At 34.3% G+C, this 24,793-nt stretch overlaps 2 protein-coding genes across 2 annotated transcripts in view; one reads left to right on the forward strand and one right to left on the reverse strand.

The window, feature by feature from the left end:
- nav2b (neuron navigator 2b) overlaps positions 1 to 19,546 on the forward strand; it is a 131,182-nt gene extending 111,636 nt beyond the window's left edge. Inside the window, 17 exon segments of the mRNA XM_056451251.1 lie at positions 1,113 to 1,196; positions 1,681 to 1,801; positions 1,887 to 2,053; positions 5,807 to 5,973; positions 7,300 to 7,380; positions 8,990 to 9,143; positions 9,253 to 9,400; positions 9,854 to 9,951; positions 10,040 to 10,135; positions 10,706 to 10,874; positions 10,963 to 11,198; positions 13,400 to 13,554; positions 13,653 to 13,724; positions 14,243 to 14,439; positions 14,544 to 14,662; positions 16,754 to 16,957; positions 17,837 to 19,546. Coding sequence (XP_056307226.1) covers positions 1,113 to 1,196; positions 1,681 to 1,801; positions 1,887 to 2,053; positions 5,807 to 5,973; positions 7,300 to 7,380; positions 8,990 to 9,143; positions 9,253 to 9,400; positions 9,854 to 9,951; positions 10,040 to 10,135; positions 10,706 to 10,874; positions 10,963 to 11,198; positions 13,400 to 13,554; positions 13,653 to 13,724; positions 14,243 to 14,439; positions 14,544 to 14,662; positions 16,754 to 16,957; positions 17,837 to 17,962 — 2,394 coding nt within the window. The 3' untranslated portion in view covers positions 17,963 to 19,546.
- Positions 19,547 to 20,026: 480 nt separating this feature from the next.
- On the reverse strand, positions 20,027 to 22,806 carry dbx1b (developing brain homeobox 1b). Its single transcript, XM_056452116.1, has 4 exons — positions 22,370 to 22,806; positions 22,127 to 22,228; positions 20,627 to 20,829; positions 20,027 to 20,533 (listed from the first exon to the last, which is right to left on the reverse strand). The coding sequence occupies exons 1-4, from the start codon at positions 22,728 to 22,730 to the stop codon at positions 20,231 to 20,233; spliced, it is 969 nt and encodes a 322-aa protein (XP_056308091.1). The 5' UTR covers positions 22,731 to 22,806; the 3' UTR covers positions 20,027 to 20,230.
- Between the last annotated feature and the right edge of the window lie 1,987 nt (positions 22,807 to 24,793).

A 24,793-nucleotide genomic window follows, 5' to 3' on the forward strand; every position in this document is an offset into this window, starting at 1 on the left:
GATTCTGTTTATTTTCATTTTAATCTGATGATTCAGTTATTTAATCTGAGAATTCCAATATTAGTCTGTAGATTATTTTTTTTGTCTAAAGATTCTGTATTTTCTTTTGGGATTGCATTTTTAATCTGAGTATTCAATTTTTTTTAAATCTGAGGTTGTCATTTTTAGTCTGAGTATTCAGTTTATCATATGAGGATTCAGTTTTAGATTAACAATTCCATTTTTAGTCGGAGGATTTCATTTTTAATCTGAAGATTCGATTTTTAGTTTATGGATTCTGTTTTTAGCCAAAGGATTTTGTGTTTTAGTCTGAGGATTTAATGATTAATAATTCTGCTTTCAGTCTTACTCTGTTTTTAGTATGAAGATTCCGTTTTTAATATGAGTATTCCAATATTAGTGTGTGTATTAGTTTTTTGTTTGAGGATTCTGTTTCATTGTTTTGTACAAAAACTACACAACCTATTAGGAAAAACAACTTTGAATTTAATTATGATAAACAGTAAGTAATAAGTAAGTATATATGTAATAAACAAGTATTTACTATTTTGTAGTTTTAGTTTTTATTATGTTTTATAGTTTTTTATTATAAGTAATTATAATTGATTAGCATGGTTTCATCAAAGCAAGAAAATTGTTGTTTCGAGTTGTGGCTTGACCAGGAGGCCTTTCTGTGTGGAGATTGTATGTTCTCCCTCATGTTCATGTGGGTTTCACAAAAGATCCTTTGTGTGGGCTCTGGTTTTCTCCACAGTCCAAAGACATGCAATAGAGGTTAATTGGATAAACAAAATACCCCATAGTGTGAGTTACTCTGTTTTCGTTCACATGAGTTTAAGTCTTCAAATTGGCAGTGCAGATTAATGGTGCTTGAACCAGTTTATGCTGCTTAACAACTGCTTAACAACCCAAGTCTTTATCACAAAATCCAGTCTCTCATGAACATATCTGTCAATTTCTGATGTTTTATTGATACCATACGACCCAGGTTTCTCTACAGATCATACTTTAGTCATCTGGTCAACATTTGTTTAAATGCTCTTCTGCTTCGAGTCTTTCCACATTAAAGTAAATCTGATTTATTTTGTAAATGAAATTGTGTGTGTCCTCAGGCTCACCTTGTGGCGGCTTTTGAGCAGAGCTTAGGAAACATGACCATCCGGCTGCAGAGTCTGACAACAACAGCTGAACAAAAGGTGTGTTTGTTAGAAAAAGGTTTAATGAAGAATTAATTATAAAGATACGATAAACCTGACAAATTTATGTGAAAAAAACATGTCTCAATAAAGTTCCATTTGGTAATTAAAATTTAGTTTGAAGGGATAGTTCACCTAAAAATCCGAGTCACTTTCTGGGTGAAGAACATTTTAGCAGAAACTGTGGTCCTTGATCATTTATAAAATACTAGTTGACTGCATTTGTGAATGTCAAAAAACTATATAAAGGCAAAACAAAATGAATAATCAAGGCTTGTGATGATACATTGAGGTTCAATGAAGTAAAATGATCAGTCTGTGCAAGAAACTGAACATTAATTGCAGAATTATTCTCTTTAGTCCACCACTTTAATAAACAGCTTGTTCATAACAGTCTGGAGGTCAACCATCTTGTAGCATAATGACCTACGTGAACGTGCAATCTGAAATACTGTTTAATATCTTTAATATGTTTTCTCTGCAGGACACTGAATTGGGTGATTTAAGGAAAACAATTGAACTTCTTAAAAAGCAGAACTCTGCAACTCAAGCCACCATAAATGGAGTCATTAATACACCAGAGCCGACGTTAACCAACCGCAAAGGTGAGATTTTAACATCGTTAGTACAGTAAATTGAGTATCACATTTATGCAGAGACTTCAGTTATACTCCTCTATCTCTCCCTCAGTTTCTCTAGACTCCATCAACGGGTCACCTCAGTCCCAGCGAGAGTTGGGGATCTACAGGCAGCCGTCTTCAGACAGCGTTTCCAGCATGACCAGTGCCACCAGCCACTCCAGCATTGGCAGCAACCTGGAGCTTGATGCTAAAAATAAGAAAAAGAAGAAAAACTGGGTGAGTTTTTTTAAAATGTCATTTAAATGCATCTGAAATGTCACGTTTTATCCTGAAAGATGATAACAGATTTTTAGGAGACTTATGTTGGGTTCACACAAGATGTGAAGCACTGTGTCACTTGCTCTAGATTACTCACAGAATGTTATTATGCCTCATGCAAATTTTCAGTTTTTCTATTTAACTTTCACATGAGACACGATTGAGGCAAATTCTGTGCATCAACAGGAAGCGCATCATGCATTCTGCGTCATTCGGGATGCTCTGTGTAAATTTGCTTCATTAATTTTCATTGACTTTTTATGTAATCTACTTGTGCAAATACTTAAATTTACATTTGGTGTGAACCCAGCATAAGGACTAGGATCTTGTTCTGGATCTGGTATTGAGATGCATTTTGGTTAATCTGCATTTTGGTCGATCACATGTAGACAGACACATTTCTGTTTCCACCTAGGGTTAGATATCATTTTGTGTTTTTACAATACCTTTGCCAAATCAGTAGTTTTAAAATGGTACCTGTGCCTATATTGCGTCTGGTGCTTTAATCAATAACTTAAAAAAGATCCACAAAATGATACTGACATTAAAGATTGCCTTTTTTATTGATTTAAAAAATCTAACACACTATATACATATAAAATATAAGTCAATACAAAACACAACAGATATATATATAGGAAATCACAATAAAACCTTGCTATGTAACCCAAGTACAATAATTTAGCAATTTCTGGCATATTCCGACACTACTCTCGACTTACTGTTCTTCCATTTGCCTTCTCTGGCGTATTCCGACACTACTCCCGACTTACTGTCCTTACATTTGCCTTCTCTTGCATATTGCGACACTACTCCCGAATTACTGTACTTACATTTGCCTTCCCTGGCATATTACGAAACTACTCCTGACTAACTGTCCTAACATTTACCTTCTCTGGCATATTTCGACACTACTCCCGACTTACTGTCCTTACATATGCCTTTACTTCCATATTATGACACTACTCCCAACTTCCTGTCCTTACATTTGCCTTTTCTTGGGTATCCGACACTACTCCGTACTTAATCTCCTTACATTTGCCTTTTCTTGCATATTATGACACTACTTCCGACTTACTGTCCTTACATTTGCCTTTTCTGTGGTATCCGACACTACTCCCGACTTACTGTCCTTGTATTTAATTTTTCTGGCATATTAGGACACTACTCACGACTTACTGTCCTTACATTTGCCTTCTCTGTGGTATCCGACACTACTCCCGACTTACTGTCCTTACATTTGCCTTTTCTTGCGTATTATGACACTACTCACGACCTACTGTCCTTACATTTGCCTTCTCTGTGGTATCCGACACTACTCCCGACTTACTGTCCTTACATATGCCTTTACTTCCATATTATGACACTACTCCCAACTTCCTGTCCTTACATTTGCCTTTTCTTGGGTATCCGACACTACTCCATACTTAATCTCCTTACATTTGCCTTTTCTTGCATATTATGACACTACTTCCGACTTACTGTCCTTACATTTGCCTTTTCTGTGGTATCCGACACTACTCCCGACTTACTGTCCTTGTATTTAATTTTTCTGGCATATTAGGACACTACTCACGACTTACTGTCCTTACATTTGCCTTCTCTGTGGTATCCGACACTACTCCCGACTTACTGTCCTTACATTTGCCTTTTCTTGCGTATTATGACACTACTCACGACCTACTGTCCTTACATTTGCCTTCTCTGTGGTATCCGACACTACTCCCGACTTACTGTCCTTACATTTGCCTTGCGTATTATGACACTACTCACGACTTATTGTCCATATATTTGCCTTTTCTGGCATATTATGACACTACTCATGACTTATTGTCCATACATTTGCCTTTTCTGGCATATTATGACACTACTCACGACTTACTGTCCTTACATTTGCCTTCCCTGGCGTATTACAACACTACTCCCGACTTACTGTCCTTACATTTGCCTTCCCTGGCGTATTACAACACTACTCCCGACTTACTGTCCTTACATTTGCCTTCCCTGGCGTATTACAACACTACTCCCGACTTACTGTCCTTACATTTGCCTTCTCTGGCATATTCTGACACTACTCCCGACTTACTGTCCTTACATTTGCCATCCCTGGCATATTACAACACTTCTCCCGACTTACTGTCCTTACATTTGCCTTCCCTGGCATATTACAACACTACTTCCGACATACATTCATTTATTCATTGTCCCTCTAATAATCCGGGGTTGCCGGAATGAACCTCCAACTGATTCAGCACATGTTTCACGCAGCGGATGCCCTTCCTATCTCTGGGAAACATCCATACACATTCACACTCGTACACTACGGACAATTTTAGCTTACCCAATTCACCGGTACCACATTCCTTTGGATTGTGGGGGAAACCAGAGCACCCGGAGGAAACCCACGCAAAACCAGAGCACCCGGAGGAAACCCACACGAACGCAGGGAGAACATGCAAACTCCACATAGAAACGCCAACTGACCCAGCCGAGGCTCGAACCAGCGACCTTCTTGCTGTGAGGCGACAGCGCTTCCTACTGCGCCACTGCGTCGCCCCTTCCGACTTACACTCCTGCCTAATTATGTAATTTAAAATGGTGCACAATACATTTCACTATAAATATTATATTTTGACAGTCTGACATCTTGCCTTCTAAGTCACACTCTGTCTTTAAAAAACGCTATGTTCAATAAAATATGACTTCCCTCATTTAAAATACATTAGCTGAAATCCATTATTCATTTCACACATGCTTCTATCACCTCATTACATCTGTGGTTATTGCTAACTTTTGTTTAGTGTCGTTGATGTTGTTCAGTCTCTGTTACTGTACTGTCTGTACTGTCCGGGTTCAGCGCTGACATCTTGTGGACAAACTAAGTAGTGCAAAAAATAAAATCTAAGCGCAAACGTGAGCTTTTGCTATGCAATCTCATAGCATTTCATATCTTTTTGATTTAGTGGATAATTTGTTTTTATTTGTACAATGAGGGGTAGGTTTAGAAGTGTGATTTTGAGGTATGCCTCTTTTTAAAAATTGTATGTTTTCATATGAATTAACTGATATGAATTTGTACAAATTAGCCACTTTTCTTGTTTTTTTGTGAGATTGGGCTGGCTTTTTATAAATATTTCATAGATATATTTTATAAAAATTTCTTTAAATAGTAGGTAGAGGTTAGGTAGAGTTAAATCCATGCTAAATTGGGTTATTTTAACCATTTGATTGTATTTTGTTTCCTTTGTTGATGTTTCACATCATCAGTCTTCATGTGGAGGAGGAAAGGTGAATATAAATGAAGTGTTTAGTAGTAGTTTTTTTTTTGAAAGTTTAGAATAAATTTTAGTCATCAGTCTAAATTCGTTCGTCCTCTTACGTTCAGGCTGGATCACCTTGTGGAGGGAAAGCACCTGATAACTATGTATGCAGTGCTTATCTTACTGTCATTGTGTTGACGTTGTTTTGTATTAGAGCCAGTTTATATTATATTGAACTTGCTGTTAGCGTTAGCATGATTAGCATTTCAGCTACACTGTGTTTCAATATACTTTTGTCTGATTTCCCTTATGCATTCGTGTCATGGTACAGGTGTCAGAGGTAAGATAGGATACAATATAAATTATTAAGTCCTTGAAGGGGGGAAGTAACAAGAGACATAGTTGTAGTTTGACATAGTAGACATAGTAACAATTTGATTTTGTTCGACAGCTGCGGAGTTCATTTAAACAAGCATTTGGGAAGAAAAAGTCTCCAAAATCTGCATCCTCTCACTCAGACATTGAAGAAATGACTGATTCTTCTCTGACATCTTCCCCCAAACTCCCCTATAATGGCTCGACGGCCTCTTCTCCAATGATACGCACCTCCAACTCCCTGTAAGTATCTTAAATTATTAAGATAATGCAGTACCTTTTTTTATTATTTTTAACAGTTTACATGTTTTATTTTCTAATAATAATATTAACAATAATAATAAATTTGTGTAATTATTTGTGTTGTTGTTATTATTTTTATCTATTTTTTATTTTATTATAGTTGCTATTATTATTACTATTATTATTATAATTATTATTGTTTTGTTGTTGTTATTATTATTATTATTATTATTATTATTATTATTGTTGTTATTATTATTATTATTATTACTACTGATCTTAATATATTATATATTTTTATATATATATATATATATATATATATATATATATATATATATATATATATATATATATATATATTTGTGAGGTAATTAGTTGCTTTTTTAATTATGAGAACAGAAAAATTTTTATTATTATTATATTATAAATAATAACACAATTTATTAATATATATATATATATATATATATATATATATATATATATATATATATATATATATATATATATATATGTATATATGTATGTATATACATGTATATATATATGTATATATATATATATATGTATATATATATATATATATATATATATATATATATATATATATATATATATATATATATATATATATATATATGTATGTATGTATGTATGTATATATATATATATATATATATGTATGTATATATATATATATATATATATGTATGTATATATATGTATGTGTATATATATATATATATATATATATATATATGTATGTATGTATGTATGTATGTATGTATGTATGTATGTATGTATGTATGTATGTATGTATGTATGTATGTATGTATGTATGTATGTATGTATACATATACATACACACACACATGCATATAACATTATTGTTATTAGCAGTAAAGGCTATTTAATAATAATAATAATAATAATAATAATAATAATAATAATAATAATAATAATAATAATAATAATAATAATAATATTTTGCGTTCCACCCATTTTGCTTTTAGTACCACACATGTTTAACCAGGATATGTTTGAGTTATTCTGGAAACTCCTTAACCTCATTTTGGATGGAGGAAGGAATTATAACAGACAAGCACCATTTTCATTGTGATTTAGTCTAGGTTATGTTTCTTGAAAATACCACCTATTTAATAAATGAAAACATTACACATAGCATGATTATTATTTCTCTACTGAGTAGCTCTCAGTGTGTTGCCACTGTCGGATGTAACATTTCATAACTGTCCAACCTCAGACTTTTCATGGATGAAATAAATTATAAATATATACATATATATGTGTGTATGTTCATAGTCCTCAACTGTCCTCCCTGTCTGCACATGGGCCTGTCTGGGGCTGTAGCAGCACGTCCATGAGGTCTGCCTCTCTGGCACGGTAAAAGAGAATGGCACAAACCATATTAATGTTTCTCAATCTGTGATGATCCCTGCCAAGAGCAGATGTTCAACCAATGACTCCTAGCCTTTCAGCACTTACTCGTCCTGGGCAATTAACAGTTGTAAAACAGTGTGTGCCCTGATTTATAAATAATTAAAGCGATTCTGTGAATGATGGTATTCATGCACTGCTTGCATACGTTTTCAATAGAATAGTCACTGTTTATAGTAAACATGATCCAATGGTTTAACCCCAATCAAAAAAAAACTATTTTTATTTAAATGTAATTGTTTTTACTAACACATTTAAGGGTAATCTTTTTTTTTATTTATTTATTTTTTGTCTTTTTACTTTATTTGTGTATTTTTTTACATTCTGAAAATGTAGACCTATATACATTTCTGGAGATCACCAATTATGTAGCCAGAAGTACGTATGGATGCGTTTTGTCTCTAAAATGAATGATACGGGGCGGTATGACGTCGTTCCTTTTTGCGCTTACCAGCTGAGACTGCTTACCTTCATATGAACTGCTTTACCGCTGTTACCAGTTTGTCCTGCAGCTTGCCATGTACATCGAGTCCAGCGAAGAATGGTTCCAGGAAGCGGGTAAGACAAAAACAGAAGCCAAAAAATAAAATAAACAAGTTAATAACAGGGTGAGAATGTGGTAAAATTTGAAAACATGGTAAAAATCAGGCAAGGGCTTTTCTTTTTCTGGATTGCTTTTTAAAACTGTTCGTTGGGTTTATGGAAGTGGGTGCTGGTCGATCGGTGCTTTTGAAAACACTATTGGTTGGGTTAAGGGAAGGAGAGAAATGTGAGAGCTGGAGAAGCGTACACAGCGGCATCTGTTGGATTCGCGAAAAACAAAAACCGCAAAAAAAAAACATAGCTCCTGAGACATATTTGGCTCTCTCCAGAAATGTACATAGCAGTTGGTATTTTTGTTTTGCTTGTTTGTTTCTTTCTTTTTACAAATACATTTCAAATGTTTTTATAAATTAATGTTTTCATAATTTGTTTTATTTTGAATGTTATTATTTTGAATATTTTCTTTTACAAATGCACGTCTAAACAGTTTGTTTCTTTTATTTGTTCTTCATTTGTTTGTCATTTTGATTTTATTATATAGTTCTAAATTTGCTTCAGTGTTGGATTTAAAAATATATTTTCTTTTAAAATATTTTTCTAATTGTATCATTTGTGTATTCTTTGTATTTTAAAATAATATCTTTGTTCTCTGTGTGTTTTCTTTTCTTTTTTTGTTTGCGTTTTATATTATAGTTAAATTTTGCTTTATTTTGGTTGTTTCTGATATGTTTACAGATGCAGTCTTTGTTTTCACTTTTTATGTTTGTTTTGTGTGTAGCTTTTATTTGTTGCATCTACTAGTGCATTTCAAAGTAGTCTTTTTGGATTTTTACATTTGTTTTATGTTTTTGCTTTTCATTTATTTTGATTACTAACTTCAAAGTAGTCCCAATTCTTTGATTCGATGTTTGATTTGTGGTGTTCTAAATTTTTATTTTTATTTTTTTACTTATGCTTTTTAAAATAGTCTTCTTTGTTTTTGTATTTCATGATTTATATTTGCTTGTCGCAGGATTTCTGAATGCATGGACAGCGATGCAGAAACAGTCATGCTGTTGCGCAGTGAACTACGTGATAAAGAAATGAAGCTTACAGACATCAGGCTGGAGGCCCTCAGCTCTGCACACCAACTGGACCAACTACGAGAATCCATGAACCGCATGCAAGTAAGCGTCCGCTTTAACAGGACATGTCTAATAGGCTCATAGTACTTGCTTATAAGTTTCATATGAACATTCTCTGGTGGTGTCATAAAAATGTGTTTTCTACACACAGATTGAGGTTGAAAGGCTAAAAGTGGAGAACGATCGATTAAAGCTGGAGAGCCGGGGCAGTGGAAGCAGAGCAGCTTCACAAATGTCCATCTCCCCTTCTTCTGTGGGTCTTTCCTCGCAGCTCAGCCTCACAGAATCCACCAGCTTAGGTATAAAAACACTTTTGACATGGTTTTTATAGTGTGCTTATAGTTTTTAACGCCATAATTCAGAAAATGCTGAGAAAACCCAGAAATAAAACATGTTTTTACATTTTTCTTTGATAGAATCAGATGTTGTATATGATCATGGAAATTATAAAACATATTAAAAATGAAATAAAACCTATAGACTATCAGTGCTGCTGAAGATTTTATGTCTCAGTCCAGGAGAAAAAGCTCATTTTGAGAAAACAGCCTTAAAAAAATATGTATTGTACTGGACATCTATAGACACACTTTGCTGAAGAGTAACAAAAGAAACACTTAAGGGTGAATTTTAGATCATCTCATTAGATTAAACTGAAAATAAGAACACTTTATGAAAGCCTTCAAATTGACAGATGCAAGAAAAAAGTGATTTTTCTCTTTAGTGTCTCACATCAATGTTCTTTTGACTTTTAGATATGCTTCTTGAAGACAGCGGAGATGGAAGTTCCTGGAAAGAGGGCCAACGTGTAAAGGTTGTAGTCAGTCTGGAAAAAGATTCGGAGTGGAAAGAGGTACGACTGGAGACATTTCAGCAAAAAAAAAAAAAACATTGTCCCAATTAGTTTTGCCTAGTTTAATATTATTTTTTGATTCTGATAGGAGTGTAGACCTTCTCAGTTTTTGCTGGGCTGCATTGGTGTCAGTGGAAAAACTAAGTGGGATGTCCTTGACGGAGTGGTCAGACGCCTCTTTAAGGTATGAAAACACCCGTTTTTTACATGCAAAGTTTCACTAAAATATTATATGCAAAACATACTTTGCGCATAAACATACACTGAACATCTTTTTTTTTTTACATAAAAATGGTGGTTTATGACTAATACTGCAGCCCTATTTAATTTTTTATGGTTTTCTTTTATTAACGCTTGTTTAAATGATCATAAGATCTCCTAAATCTTCATGTGACAAATTTTTGTAAAGGCTTAATAAAATTATTTATTTGTTTTTCAATACTGCAGCCTGCCACCAGGGGGCGATCAAAATAATTTAGCTTCACTGTTCACAACCCAATGTCCATAAAGGGTTCAAATAGGGTTAAAGCAGAATATGCTGAGATTTTCCAATCCTTTCAATTGCTATTTTTTACCATTTTCATTATTTTATCTTTTTCTTGTTACTTTTCCAAATATGACACAACAGCACAGTTTAGCATTGAGAGCTACGTAGTGCAAAATCCTTTCACAAGCATACTTGAAAAAAACAAAATATAATTTATGCTTTATGGGAAATTTTATGAAAACATATCTGTTTCTGGCACTCCAACAGGAATACATCATCTGTGTAGATCCTGTGACGCAGCTGGGTTTGAACACCGACACTGTGATGGAGTACAGCATTGGAGACATCCATCGTGCCAGTGATGTAGATACACCGGAGCTTCTCCCTTGCGGTTACCTTGTAGGAGAAAGCAACACAATCTCCGTCAGGCTAAAAGGTGCCATTATTAGTCTTTAATTAGAAAAATAGACCATCACATGCATTGACGAACACAGGTTTCCTCATGATTCGAATCTTCTCTGTAGACTTTTCTGTGGACAGTGAGGACAGTTTAGCATTTGAGACTCTCATACCGAAGCCGGTTCTTCAGCGATACATGTCTCAGCTGGAGGAGCACAGACGGATCATCTTTTCTGGACCTTCAGGCACAGGGAAGAGCTTTCTGGCCAGCAGACTGGCAGAGTGCATGGTGCTAAAAGAGGGCAAGCAGTTGGATCATCAATCAATCGCCACTTTCAATGTTGATAACAAAACTACTAAGGTCAGTATAATAATAATAATATGAACCTGAAGGAAAACTGTGTAACTTTTTGGGCTTAGTTTGATGTGACTGAAAAATATTTAATTTAATGACAAAATATTAATTGTGATTTAATTGCATCCAAAATAAACGTTTGTATTTATATAATATGTGTGTGTGCACTGTGCATATATATATATATATATATATATATATATATATATATATATATATATATATATATATATATATATATATATATATATATGTATATATACAGGGCTTGACATTACCACTCGCCAAACCGCCAAATGCTGGTAGATTTCAACTGTGGTGGGTTGGACAGACACCCATACTAACCACTTTGGCTGGTTGAGAATAATTTTTAATTGTCAGAGCTGCCTCGACCCTAAAGATTTGAATTTTATTTTAAGACCTGTCAATATGTGTGCAAATGTGCTCTTAGAATCGAGAAGCAGCACGATTAAGAACAGTTTGCGCGAGCAAACTGACATTGTGAGCAAAGCGCAGCTAATGTGATGCGCGCGACTGCTTAAAAGCTCCTATTTCTATGGGCAAAACAACCATGCCTCGAAACGCAACTGGTGCGATCGTTTCTCTTTGAAATACATTGGAAAAAATTGGTTCTTGTGCAGTCCTGCTGCTTTCAAGAGATCTCCAGATTTTTTATATGCAACAGCTGTTGCTGCTTTTGTTTTTACTATTCTTTGAACAGATTATTACTGGACCTAACTTTAACCGTGTGAGCGCGCAACCATCCTTTCTCTATTGCACACAGAACGGTTTCTTTTGCTTGCAGTTATTTTTGTTAATATGGTTTAATTATCATCCTTTACAAAAACATTGCTGTAATAGGAGATAACTCTCCATTTATCTACAGTTACCTGATGATCTGAGACCTTTAGCCTGGACAAAGTACTGTGTGTAGTTTTAGATAAATGAGAATAATTTTTTTTAAATGTCAATTGTTTTTTTAAAAGAACATTTTTGTTGAGTAGAAAGTGTATGTATACAGCTATATTTAGCTTGTTTTGACACATTATTTAAAAAATTGTGGCAAGGAAATTATTAGTTTGGTGTGGCCAGAGAAAAAAATTGTAAATCTTAAGTGTTAAGCCCTAAAAAGTCATGGGAAATAATAATAAAAAATTAACAAGGAGGCATGTGGAAATAACACAAACGTTAACAACAAAATTGTGGCTAGTGAAAATGGTGAGTGGCTAGTAACATTGGAAAATTACTAGTCACAGCTGGTGATCAAAAAATGTCAAGCCCTGTGTATATAGATTAAAGATATAAATAGTATATATATATATATATATATATATATATATATATATATATATATATATATATATATATATATATATATATATATATATATATATATATATATATACTATTGTGTATATTATAACTATTTATATATTTAATGTATAAAAAATTATACATAATAGTTATGAAAAATTAAAACCATAATGTATAAAAAATGAATATGTAAATATTTGTTTTTGTTTGATTGTGCAATGTATGTTCGTTTTCATATGTAATAGTAAATAAATACACAGTACACAAATCATGTAAAATATGTAAATACAAACTTTATCTTAGATGCGATTATTCATGATTAATCAGCACTTATATAAAACCAATTCAGAGGGATTTAGTCAACAGAAGATGTGATTTATTTCCTTCACATCAAATTTTGAATAGTTTTTTATTATGTTTTAGTAATAATGTTAATGTTAAGGTTATCAAAACACTAGGATATTAAAAGTATTTTTATTACTTTTTATTTAAAGGTTTTCAAACTATTCAGCTTAAAAACAGTGTTTAGTCTGGCAATAATATAAATCTGATAGTTAGTTTTCAATGAGTGAGAAATATTGACTACTGACTAATAAAAACAGCAAATAATCCCAAACACAGCATAGTCTGTAATCAAAAAGTGAGTTTGTAATAAAACCGGAATCAACATAGCTCTCAACCAGAGACGAGTCACAGCTAAATTTAGTAACTTTCAGAAGGCCAGAAGTTATATACCTTCTAAATTATTAGCAAGTTCAAATCCTACTTAGTTTTAATTGTATAAAGTGTTAAAATGTTGTGTGCCAATTGAATGATTCAAAACACTTAGCACATTCAATATGTGGTAAATTTAAATTCTCAAGTAGTGATGCTCAGTGTGTGTTATATTATAGGAGCTGAAGCAGTATTTGTCCAGCCTGGCGGATCAGTGTAAAAACAGCGTGGAGTCTGCGGATGTTCCTGTGGTGCTCATACTGGACAACCTTCACCATGTCGCTTCACTGGCTGACGTTTTCAACGGCCTGCTCAACTGCAGGAGCCAGCACTGGTGAGGAACACATGTACAATTGTTTATGTCTGTATTTATGATGTGGAAAATGCAGACTCTTAATTTCATGCATATTTATTCGTATTACTTTCTCACAGTCCTTATATCATTGGAACCATGAACCAAACCCCATCACCAACTCCAAATCTGCAGCTTCATCATAATTTCAGGTATCATCTCATTCAGATTTCTTTGTGATGGTTTGTTAGTATTGATCGTTAATTGACTATTTTTTGCACATATGTAGATTAAATGCATTACATATATAATTAAAATAGCATATACCTTAACAGATATAAATATATCCTTAATTAATAGTTTTAAATAATACATATATTCTTTAGTACATATATAAATTCATTGCATATGTAAATAAAAACAATATATAATTGTTGTTAGTACTAGATTTATTGGATATGTGTATTCACTAATACATTATTCATTTTTAGTCAATGATATATTCATTACATTTAAATATTCATTATCGTAAATAATTACAAATATTTTGTTTATGTAGCATATAAAATTAAATTTTCTTTAATATAGTTGAATATTTAAATAAGTTATGTTTCAAAAGACATTTTTTTAGGATAATAAAGTTTACTAAATATTAGTCATATAGTTGTTATACCCAACGTCTCCACAAGAGGGCGGTCAAGCATTTCTCAACACATGCTGTGCTTTTTAGATGGATTCTATGTGCCAATCACACTGAGCCAGTGAAAGGTTTTCTGGGTCGTTTCCTGCGCCGGAAGCTTCTAGAAACCGAGATCAACAGTCGTGTGAGGAACGGAGAGCTGGTAAAGATCATTGAGTGGATTCCTAGTGTTTGGCATCATCTCAACCGCTTTCTGGAAACGCACAGCTCTTCTGATGTCACGATTGGTGGGTGACTATGAACCAATCAGAATTTCTCCATCTAGTTATAGTTTATATCAAGTACATGACTATATACTGAGACATTTCAAAGCTTATTTTGCCCACCACAGGGCCTCGGCTCTTTCTGTCCTGCCCAATGGATGTGGAAGGGTCCAGAGTGTGGTTCACTGACCTGTGGAACTACTCTATAATCCCCTACATGCTGGAGGCTGTCAGAGAAGGGCTGCAGGTGAGACCGCCATCTGTCATAAACACCAATGAGCCATTATATCATGGCCATACAGTTGAAGTCCAAATTATTAGCCCTCCTGTGAATTTTTTCTTTTTCAAATGTTTCCCAAATTATGTCTAACAGAGCGAGGAATTTTTCACAGTATTTCCTAGAATATTTTTTTCTTCTGGAGAAATTTGTTTTATTTTGGCTAGAATAAAAAGTTTTAAATTTTTTTAAAACAATTGTAGGGCAATATTATTATATATTTTTTTAATATTCTACAGAACAAACCATCTTTATACAATAACTTGCCTAAGTACCCTAACTTGCCTAATTAAGCTAATTAACCTAGTTAAGGCTTTAAATGTCACTTTAAGCCGAATACTAGTATCTTAAAAGATATCTAGTAAAATATTATACTGTCATCATGGCAAACATAATAGAAATCAATGAGATATTAAAACTATTATGTTTAGAAATGTGTTGAAAAAAAATCTTCTTTTCGTTAAACAGAACAAAAATATACAGGGGGGCTAATAATTCAGGAAGACTAATAATTCTGACTTTAACTGTATGTCCAGTCCAATGCTTTTGATTCATTTAAATTTCTTTTGTTTTAAAACAAATAAGTATTGTTTTTGTTAAGCCTGGCGTCCACACTACTCCACTGTCTTGGAACTGCAAAAAGTGGAGAATGGTTTCGAAAACGCTAAAGAGAAAAAGAGAACATTTTGAAAACGCTAAAGACTACATTTTAAAATTAGTTTGGAAACGGAGTTCCGTTTCAGTATGGATAGACTAAATGCAAACGTTTGACAATGGTCATGTGCTTTACTGTTAAGTGTGTTAAGTATTTTTGGCGTTTTCTGAAAATAGATAAAAATGCCAGTTTGGACAAAAGTGTAAACAGCACCTCATATGGTCAGACAGTAGCTGGGTTTTCATCCTGACATGAAGAAAAACATTCCTAGTGCATATTAGGTGCTCGAGTTGTAAATTGGTAGAGCAGCTGACTGTAGTATTGGTAACTTGGTAACCAACAGTAAACAAGGCAAGGATAATAGAGACAGCTCGTTTGTGTAATGTTCGCTACATCAGAGTTTATTCAAAAAATGTGTTTGCATCTCATTACTCTTTTTTTTTTTGTCCAAAACCACTTCAAATTAGTATAAAAACTTTTTTTTACGACTGAACCAATTACATTTTTTTTTTTTCGAAATTTGTAATTTCTGTCTCATGTTTCTCATTCAATACTTCAAAATGCACATAAACAAATTTATTTGATGGCATTGGAAACCCATCTATTGATTTATCTTTTATAAATGGCTAACATATTGGTTTTGGGGATGCAGCAGAGACTGTAGTGCAGTGTTTCCAAGCCCTGTTCCTGAAGGCACATCAACAGTACACATTTTCAACCTCTCCCTAATCAAACACACCTGAATCAACTCATCAGAATATTAGAAGAGACTCCACAACCTGAAATGAGTGAGTCAGATGAGGAAGACATCCAAAATATGTTCTGTTGGTGTGCCTCCAGGAACAGGGTTTGGAAACACTGCTGTAGTGAACCATGATTTTGTAAAAGATGTGATTTGCCTGAACAGAGATCATAAACGACTATTGAGATTCAAAAGAATTGATCCTTTGTCAGTGCAAATAGCCTAGTGGTTAGTGCATCGACACATGGCACCAAGGAAGTTTGATTCCCAGATCGAGGTCCTTTGCTGATCCTTCCCCTATCTCTGCTCCCCACATATTCCTGTCTGTAAAATCTCCACTGTCCTATCCCATTTTAAGGTGAAACCCCCTAAAAAATAATTATATAAAAAAAGAATTGATCCTTTTGACCCAGAAACTATGTTAAATATGCAAGAAGTTTCATATATACTTTACAGATCATCATACTATAGTTTTTTTCTGAAGGATCATGTGATGATGAAGACTAGAGCAATGATGCTGAAAATTTAATTCATTTTATACTACATTTAGTAAGTAAACAGATTTGAAGTTAATCATAATGTAATGGCTAGTCTGTGCATGTCTATCAGTGCAGTTTTGGGATGTTAAAGAAAATGTGTGACTCTATGGTCTCTTGTTGTGCAGATGTATGGGCGAAAGGCATCATGGGAAGACCCGGCGAAGTGGGTGATGGAGAGTTTCCCCTGGGTGGCGAGTCCTCAGCAACACGAGTGGCATTCATTGCTGCGTCTGCGGCCGGAGGATGTGGGCTTTGATGGGTACAGCATCTCTCAGGAGGGAAGCCCAGGCAAACAGCCTGCTCAGGGAAAACCAGAAGAAGACCCACTGGTAATGGTCATGTTGTTGTTGCTTTGTATATTTTATAGACAACATTACTGTATGTTAAAATATAGTAATCAAACACTTGTATATTATAAAATAAAAATATTGTGTTGTATAATATATAAACATGATGTAATATAATGAAAAATGCACTCTTAAAGTGGATTCACACACTCATTGAATTTTTTTTTTTTATTAGGACATTATATATGCGTTTATTTAATAAACAAAACTGTTAATAAAACTAATATCATTATATTATATATCAATAATTTTAAATGTTATATTTATTTTTTATATTTTATATTATATTAATATTTGTGTCTATTGTTGCATGCATCATTAAACATCTATATTAAAATGTAATATTATTTCATGTATTTATGTATATATATTTTATACACCTAAATCTCAGAGGTGTTATTGTGCATATGTATATGATATGACATGACATAAAAAATGGTGAAATAATCTATATAATAAATATTATTTATTAATAAATGTTATAATATATAGTAATATATTTTAATTTCTGTTTAATTTACACCAAAATCTCTGATATGCAAATGAACATCTAAAAATTTTCTATATTTATAGCCTATGTATTATTTTATGAAGAGCATCTGATTCTTACTGTTGATGTATGTATGTATGTATGTATGTGAAACAAAAAAAATATTATTTTTAAATATTCTTAAATTTCATGTCTATTTTATTACTTAATTTTAAACTTTTCTTAAATATACATATTACTATTATTATTATTATTATTAAATTATTAAATTATTAAGTATAGTTCATCATGTGTTATTAATATGCAATATTAGTTAGAGTACTAAACGTTTCCAATTGGCTGTGTAATAATATGTTCCTGTATCTCCACAGATGAACATGTTACTGAGACTAAAGGAGACGGCGCACTGTGCAGGAACAGAGAGCTATGATAGCGACTCCACCAACAACAGCCACCAAGATGACATGATCGACTCCTCACTAGAGTCTTCACTGTGAAAACATTTCAAAACACACTTCTGTGTGAAACTACAGGGTGCTGGAAACCCTGAAATAAGGAACATCTTAATAAACATCACATCAAATGAAAGAAAACCATTTTGAAGAGCGCCATTTCAGTGAATGGACTACAGATGGCGCTATAAGGGTGTTCAATGTGGAGAAAAATATGTCATGCTCAGTAATTTCAATGCACTAGTGAGCTTTTTTGGTGCTTGATAAAAAACGCCTTACAACTTTTGATATAAGTTGAGGTAGCCCAGCAAGCATTTTTTGTTTTAAAAAGATGTCTAATAGACATCTTAACATAGTCATCTTAGCTATAACAAGGCTAAATTTGGGCTGTCAGTGAACATCTAATAGACATCTAAGAATAAGCCTAAACTAGACTAGTCATCAAATAAACAGAAATGAATGACTACACATATAAAGTCTGTCTGTTTGATGACTGGTCTAGTTTTTGGGCGATTCTTAGATGTCTATTGGATTTTCACTGACAGCCCAAGTTTAGCCTTGTTTTAGCCAAGCTGTCTACGTTTAGACGTCTATTAAACACAAAATTGTTTGCTGGGAGGCTTGTGTCTTAAAGATGTGCAAGTTTCTACGAAACAATTAATGGAAGAACAGTATAGCCTTCGAATTGTGCACTATCCATGGGACCTAACAGAGAAATAAAGTATAATGTGAACTATAATAAAAAAGCACATAAAAATATGTTTGGAAATATATTTAAGCTTTGATTTGTGCCAGGGGAAAATGTTGTGCCTCTTCAATCATTTCTATGCAATACAGAACTAGAAATACATCATGGCTAAAATATTAGTCGACTGGTTCTTAACAGACTTACATCATAATTGCATTTCAGTTTATTAATTCTGCTTACTTTTAGATGCACGACTAGTCACAGCCTTCTCCCAAAATATTTCTACAAGGACAACTTCATCATACAGTATGTGAGTCTTCTTTGTTGAGTGTAAGAGTGTGTTTGTCTGAAATAGTTGTTGAAAGAAGAAAAAGGTTTTTGTGTGTGTGTATCATTAAGGTTTATACATAAGATCTCAGCCAGATCTCATTCAAAAACTCTGTCAAAAAGTTTTTTTCAAAGTTTTTGAGTTAGCTTGTCTAGTGGCAAACATTAGCATGGAATTCCTCAAATGGTTTACTTAGAGTTTCTTGATTCAAAGAGTGCATTTCTTTCACCTAAAACTGCATTTTATTTCCTCCAAGTTTATTTATTTCTGCTGCTTTTGAACACCACTTGCAGTATTTCTTTTTTTTTTTTTTTTTTTTTTTTTTTTTGTTAGATCCTGCCAGGTATTTGTGCGGTTCTTCAAGTACTTTAAACACGTCTTCATGTGACATTTGTATGAAAATTAACTAAGAAAATTATTTACTTTCTCATGAATTTCTGATCATTTTGGACTGAATTGTGTGTATATTTTCAGTTGTACTATATTTTTGTAAATATTCGACTCATATTTTGGATGTTTGTGTAGACTTTAAGAAAGTGATTTTATGTAAATTGTTAATGTTTGATGATGTTTTGCATTGTAAACTTTGGTCAATAAATGTGATGGTCCAACAGTAATTTTCCAGTGGGGTTTTTTACAAGTCAGAGTAAACAAGGAAACGGTTTAAATGATTTTAATCTTTTTTGTCTTTCCATTGTTTGTGAATGGGATTTAACGGGATTGTTGTTCTCCAAACTTTCTTCAGACAGTGAGATAGTTACAACTAATACTTGCAGGTTAAATAAAACTTTAAGATTTCAACTTGGATAAAATCATAAGTAGGCTATATGGATACCTTTACTATGGTTCTTGTACTTAAACCATATAGTTTAATCATGTTATTTGTAACACAAAAATGCTAAAATGTTAAATTTTCAACACAGACAAACACAATCATAAACATTTTGGTATTTTGCTTTGGATTTTTAATTTGTAAAAATATTTTTTCAACGCTATATACATTTTTACAACACACATCAGTACACATAATAATATAAGATTTTAAGTTAGAATTGTGCATCTACGTTTTTAAGATTATAGACAACGTATCCCAAAACATTAAGAAAGATTATAAAAAATATTGGTATAAAAATTTCATACAAAATATTCATACAAATCACTATACAAGCTGCCAAAAACGCAGCGGTTATTCTCTCCTTAACTGAAAGGTGTCCTATAAAACAACTGTGCCAAACAGAAGCACCACGTTTTTTCAGTTTTGTGCAAGTCAACAGAAATTACAGAGTTTGTTTAATGATTATGAAACGGTTATTTCCTCGTCCTCTGATTCTGAGAAGTCTGAGTGCTTGCTGGAGATTGAAGGCGACTTGAAGTGTAAATCTGCACTGAACTCGTGATCACCGCGCGATTGGCAGAAAGGCGCGCGCGGGCTTTCTCTCAGAACCGCGTCATGTTCAAACCTTTTTCCGACGTCGCTCAGATCTGGATTTGGGTTCATTTTCGTCGGTAAAGTTTGTTCCCTGCAGCCTCCAGACGACAGAAGTTCTCTTTCTTTGGAATTTCGCCATTTCATTCTTCGGTTTTGGAACCAAATTTTTACCTGAGAAGAAAGTTCGCAAACACATGAGCACACATGTTTACCTCAGAAAAAGGTACGGAACAAAAAATATGTTTGTGGACAAAATCAACTTACCTGAGAGTCTTTAAGACCAAGTTTAGTGGCCAGTTTCTTTCTGTCCGGTTTGCTGATGTATTTTTGTTTTTGAAACATCTTTTCCAGCGCTTTACGCTGTACGTCGGAGAAAACTGCCCGTCGAAGCATTCCTCTCCTCGGCTTCCCTCGAGCTGTGAGTGGCCATGCAAAAGTTCCGGGAATTGGAACTGCTGATGACGATGCTATGAGAAAAAAACAAAATATATTAGTCTATGTTAAGTAGATATTGTAAAATTTTAAATATGGGTCCTTTACGAAAACTTTATGGAAGTTTTAAGCTAATGTTTTTTAAACCCGTCCATTTTGAGTGATACGAAACGAGGAAGCTAATTAGCACATTGCTTGGTTCCCAAAAGCATTGGTATGGTAACAAGGGCGAGCAGTCATTCAGAGCGCTCCAGTGAAAGATAGAGGTGCTAATGAAGCGTGGACGGTAATTGTGTTGTAATGAACTGACTGAAAAAGGCTTAGGACAGGCCACTAAAGCCATATATTACGGCCACAAAAGAGATTTACACTTAAAAACTAAACACAACGGCATGGCAGGGACATTTTGAGAATACTGATGGCGGGGGACTATGTTTGCCCCCAAATATTTTCATTAAATGGACACGAAAAGCCATTCATACTGCTCAAGTTGTTTTGTTGACGTATTCACAGCGCGGTGAAAAGACTCAGTCTATTATCGTTGGCCTGAATGAGTGCACGATCCACAAGGCTATTTGTAGCTCGCATTCATAGGAGTGATGGACATGAAGCTTAACGCAAAATAGACCAGGTTTTATTGGTTTTATCTGAGGTTTATGTAATAGATTTAGCGTTTAATTTAAATGCAGTTGTCGAAGTCACAGTACCCTAGATTATCTATAATTTTATCATCTGCTGCTATTTCTATTTACCTAATTAGAACTACTTACACAATGTTAAGCAATTTTCATGCTTCTACGTGAGACCAAGTTTTGCTTAGACGTCCTGTGAAGACTCCCTACACTCTATGTGGTCTTGTGAGAATATTGAAACACTGAATAGAAGCTAATAGGGGAATTAGTCCATGACTGGTAAATGCCTATCAGCAGCATGCTTAAGTCAACGACCGGTCTGTGTGTGGCTGCCCAGAGGGAGCTGACCAATTGGTCATGGTGCTGAAAGCATTGTTGCCAATCAGTAACTAAGTACACTGGCTCGGTGGGAAAAAGGCAGCAATGAAGAGACGCCAACAGTTTGCTTGTGAGAGTGGACCCGCCTTAAATTGGGACCATGACAATTCCGGCTAATTTGTGGATTAGGGGAAGCGGTGCAAAATGTCAGCAGTCACTGCGTTTGCTAAATAGGGCATCAAATTAGCGAGACTGATTCCACAATGTCCTACAAATTCCAGCAATGCAAGCAGATTCTGAAGGCCCATCAGTTTGACCGAATTAAGAAATGACAGCGATTTTTTTTTTTTTTTTTTTTTACTTTGAAAGTGCATTGACCCACCTGGGAAATAAGATGCTCTGATGAATGGATGGAATGATCCGTCAAAACATGGGAAAGGAAATGTTTTTGCATTCATTCCTTGCACTGAAGGTGGTGGTGAAGCTATGAGACAAAATAAAGTGGACTACAGTCAAATGAAATGTACAAATTAAATATGACAAAGTGTTTACAACATGACTCTCTTAAATTTAAACAAGCACTCATTTAACATTAACAAGTTTTTTATATATACAAAAATCATACCATTTCGTGTTGTTGACGCGAGAATCGCATTCACTCCAAACTTCAGGTAATTTGGATCGCTGGAAATTGATGTTTGCGGGGAGCTTGATCTTTTTGCCAAAGAAGTAGACATGGCGACGTGGACTGCGGATGAGGTTGTGTTCAAGGTTGTGGCACCTGTTGCTGGAGGAGATGCGCTTGGCGACGGGATGCTCCTGTGCATGAAGGCGGCAGGTCTGCTGATCCGCAACAGGTCCTCCACAAGGAAACTCGAGTGCGTGGTGAACGCCGATTGTAACGCTGGAGGCAAGGAAAGAGCCGGCGAGGGCCGCAGAAAGCTCGGATACATGGCAGGTGGCGCAATAACACTTGGCAACATCATTGCACCGTTTTCTAGAAATTGACAGCGAGGAATTCACTCTCTCACTGCAGAGACTTGCGTAGATTAGAGTCCAAGAGGGCAGAATGAAGGAGCTCTTGGCCGTCCCTCTCTCCTCCAGGGGTTTTATAGTGGACCGCTGGAGAAGCCTTTTCATGGGTGACAGCTCTAACAATGAAGTTCAACCAAAATCTCCACGTGAGTTCCGTTTACTCCAGAGGCGGCGCGTCCTGATTGGATAGAAGAAATTCGGATTGGATTAGACACCACAAACAAACCGCAGACAACGGCCTTTACGGATAAAAGCGGTATAGCTTTATAGTTATGCATCATAATGCCGTTACAATGATTGCGATAAAGAAATAATTAATATAGGCATTGCTTAAAACGATATAAAATTCACATTTGACACTCAATAAAGTGAATATTTCAGGAATAACGGGGTACAAAAACAGACCCAAAAAAAAACATAATTTTAATATTTTTATTTGTAAGTAAAACAGTGCCGAAATTATTGCATGCTAAGTTAATTATTCTTCAACTTGAATTTTTCTTTTTTTTAATTTCCTACCACTAAAAACTAAAAGAGATCTACAAAAAAGTTAAAACGTTATCATTATAAAAAAAAATAGCAGTGTATTGTTTAATTGGAACATTGTTAAAACATTAATTAAAAGTCAACAGTAGCGTATAGCCTAATCTCTCCAACTTTTAAAAATAGAAAGTCCATCTTAATTGGCATCAGTAGTTCTATAAAAACATTTTGAACACTTTGTTATAAACAATTCTGTTTGGATCCACAGTGTGAAATGTTTTTTAGAATGTTAAAATATTCTTTAGAGAGTCGTAGTTGGTTGGATAACCAAAAAATATTCCGTGACAATGTTGTTTTTCAGTATTTCTTATTTTGTGTTCAACAGAAGAAAGAAACATACCGTTTTGAGGGTAGAGCGAATAATGCTGAAAAATATATTTTTGGTTGTGAACTTTCAGATAGATAGATAGATAGATAGATAGATAGATAGATAGATAGATAGATAGATAGATAGATAGATAGATAGATAGATAGATAGATAGATGCCATGGTTGACTAAATTAGGCTTCATATGTCACACACATTTTCTTCTATTGAGTTACAGAGAGTAAAAAAGGAATTTCATTGTGTGAGTCGCTGGGTCAGAGAACATGCTGCGCCACACGTGGATAAGGTTTAATGTGCTATGGCAAAGCACAACCTTTCAAGTTTTGCTGCTGAACCGCAGGGGGAAAATGGCCAACGCCTACCGATAAAATATAATATGAAACAAGAAAAAGTGCGAACAAAAGGATTTCTCCTAGGAGGCTTTTATCGGGACAGACGCGCTCTTCTGTCAGATGCGGCAAAAGAGGTGAATCCCGAGGCCTGTGGGCTAAGACCTGTGACTAATTGCGTTTGACCACTGCTCTGTCAGGATTTGTCCCACTAACCATTCATTTTCTTACAGCTACCTTCACATTTATCTCCTAGGAGTCAACTCGTGCGCTTTGATTTGGACAGGAAAAAAGACGAGGGGAAGACATAGTCCGCGTGAGCCCTGAGCGATGACACGGCGAGTAAATCTCCATGAAATTATGCGCCAGGCGTTCCTCTTTAGCACAAATGGATTGTAATACCGGGTCTTTAGACAATATTTCAGAACTTTTTAAAAACGGCATCAGCTCGACAGCATTCCTTAGTCTTTCTTAAGAAGTCTTTGCAACAATCCTAGTTAAAGCAGAGAGATCTTTGTGGGGGAGGCATCGGTAGGGTGGCATTGCGCAAGAAATTTAGGACAGCTGTTCAGGCGCAGTACGTTGCAAGCTTTCTGTAGATGTTTCTTTATGTTGGTCGATTTACATTTTTAAGCTTTTTAATATACTTGTTAATTATTACATTACATTTTAATTTCATTTTAAACCATTTTTATTTGTGTTTTGCACTAAATGCATCATTTTGCTGACAGCCATTTGCGCCTGCTTAAACAAGTATTAAAATCAACACGCCAATAACGACCACCGTTGATTAGCATGTAATTATTCCTATTTTA

The sequence above is a fragment of the Danio aesculapii genome, chromosome 25 (genome assembly GCF_903798145.1).
Source record: "Danio aesculapii chromosome 25, fDanAes4.1, whole genome shotgun sequence".
NCBI lineage: Eukaryota > Metazoa > Chordata > Actinopteri > Cypriniformes > Danionidae > Danio > Danio aesculapii.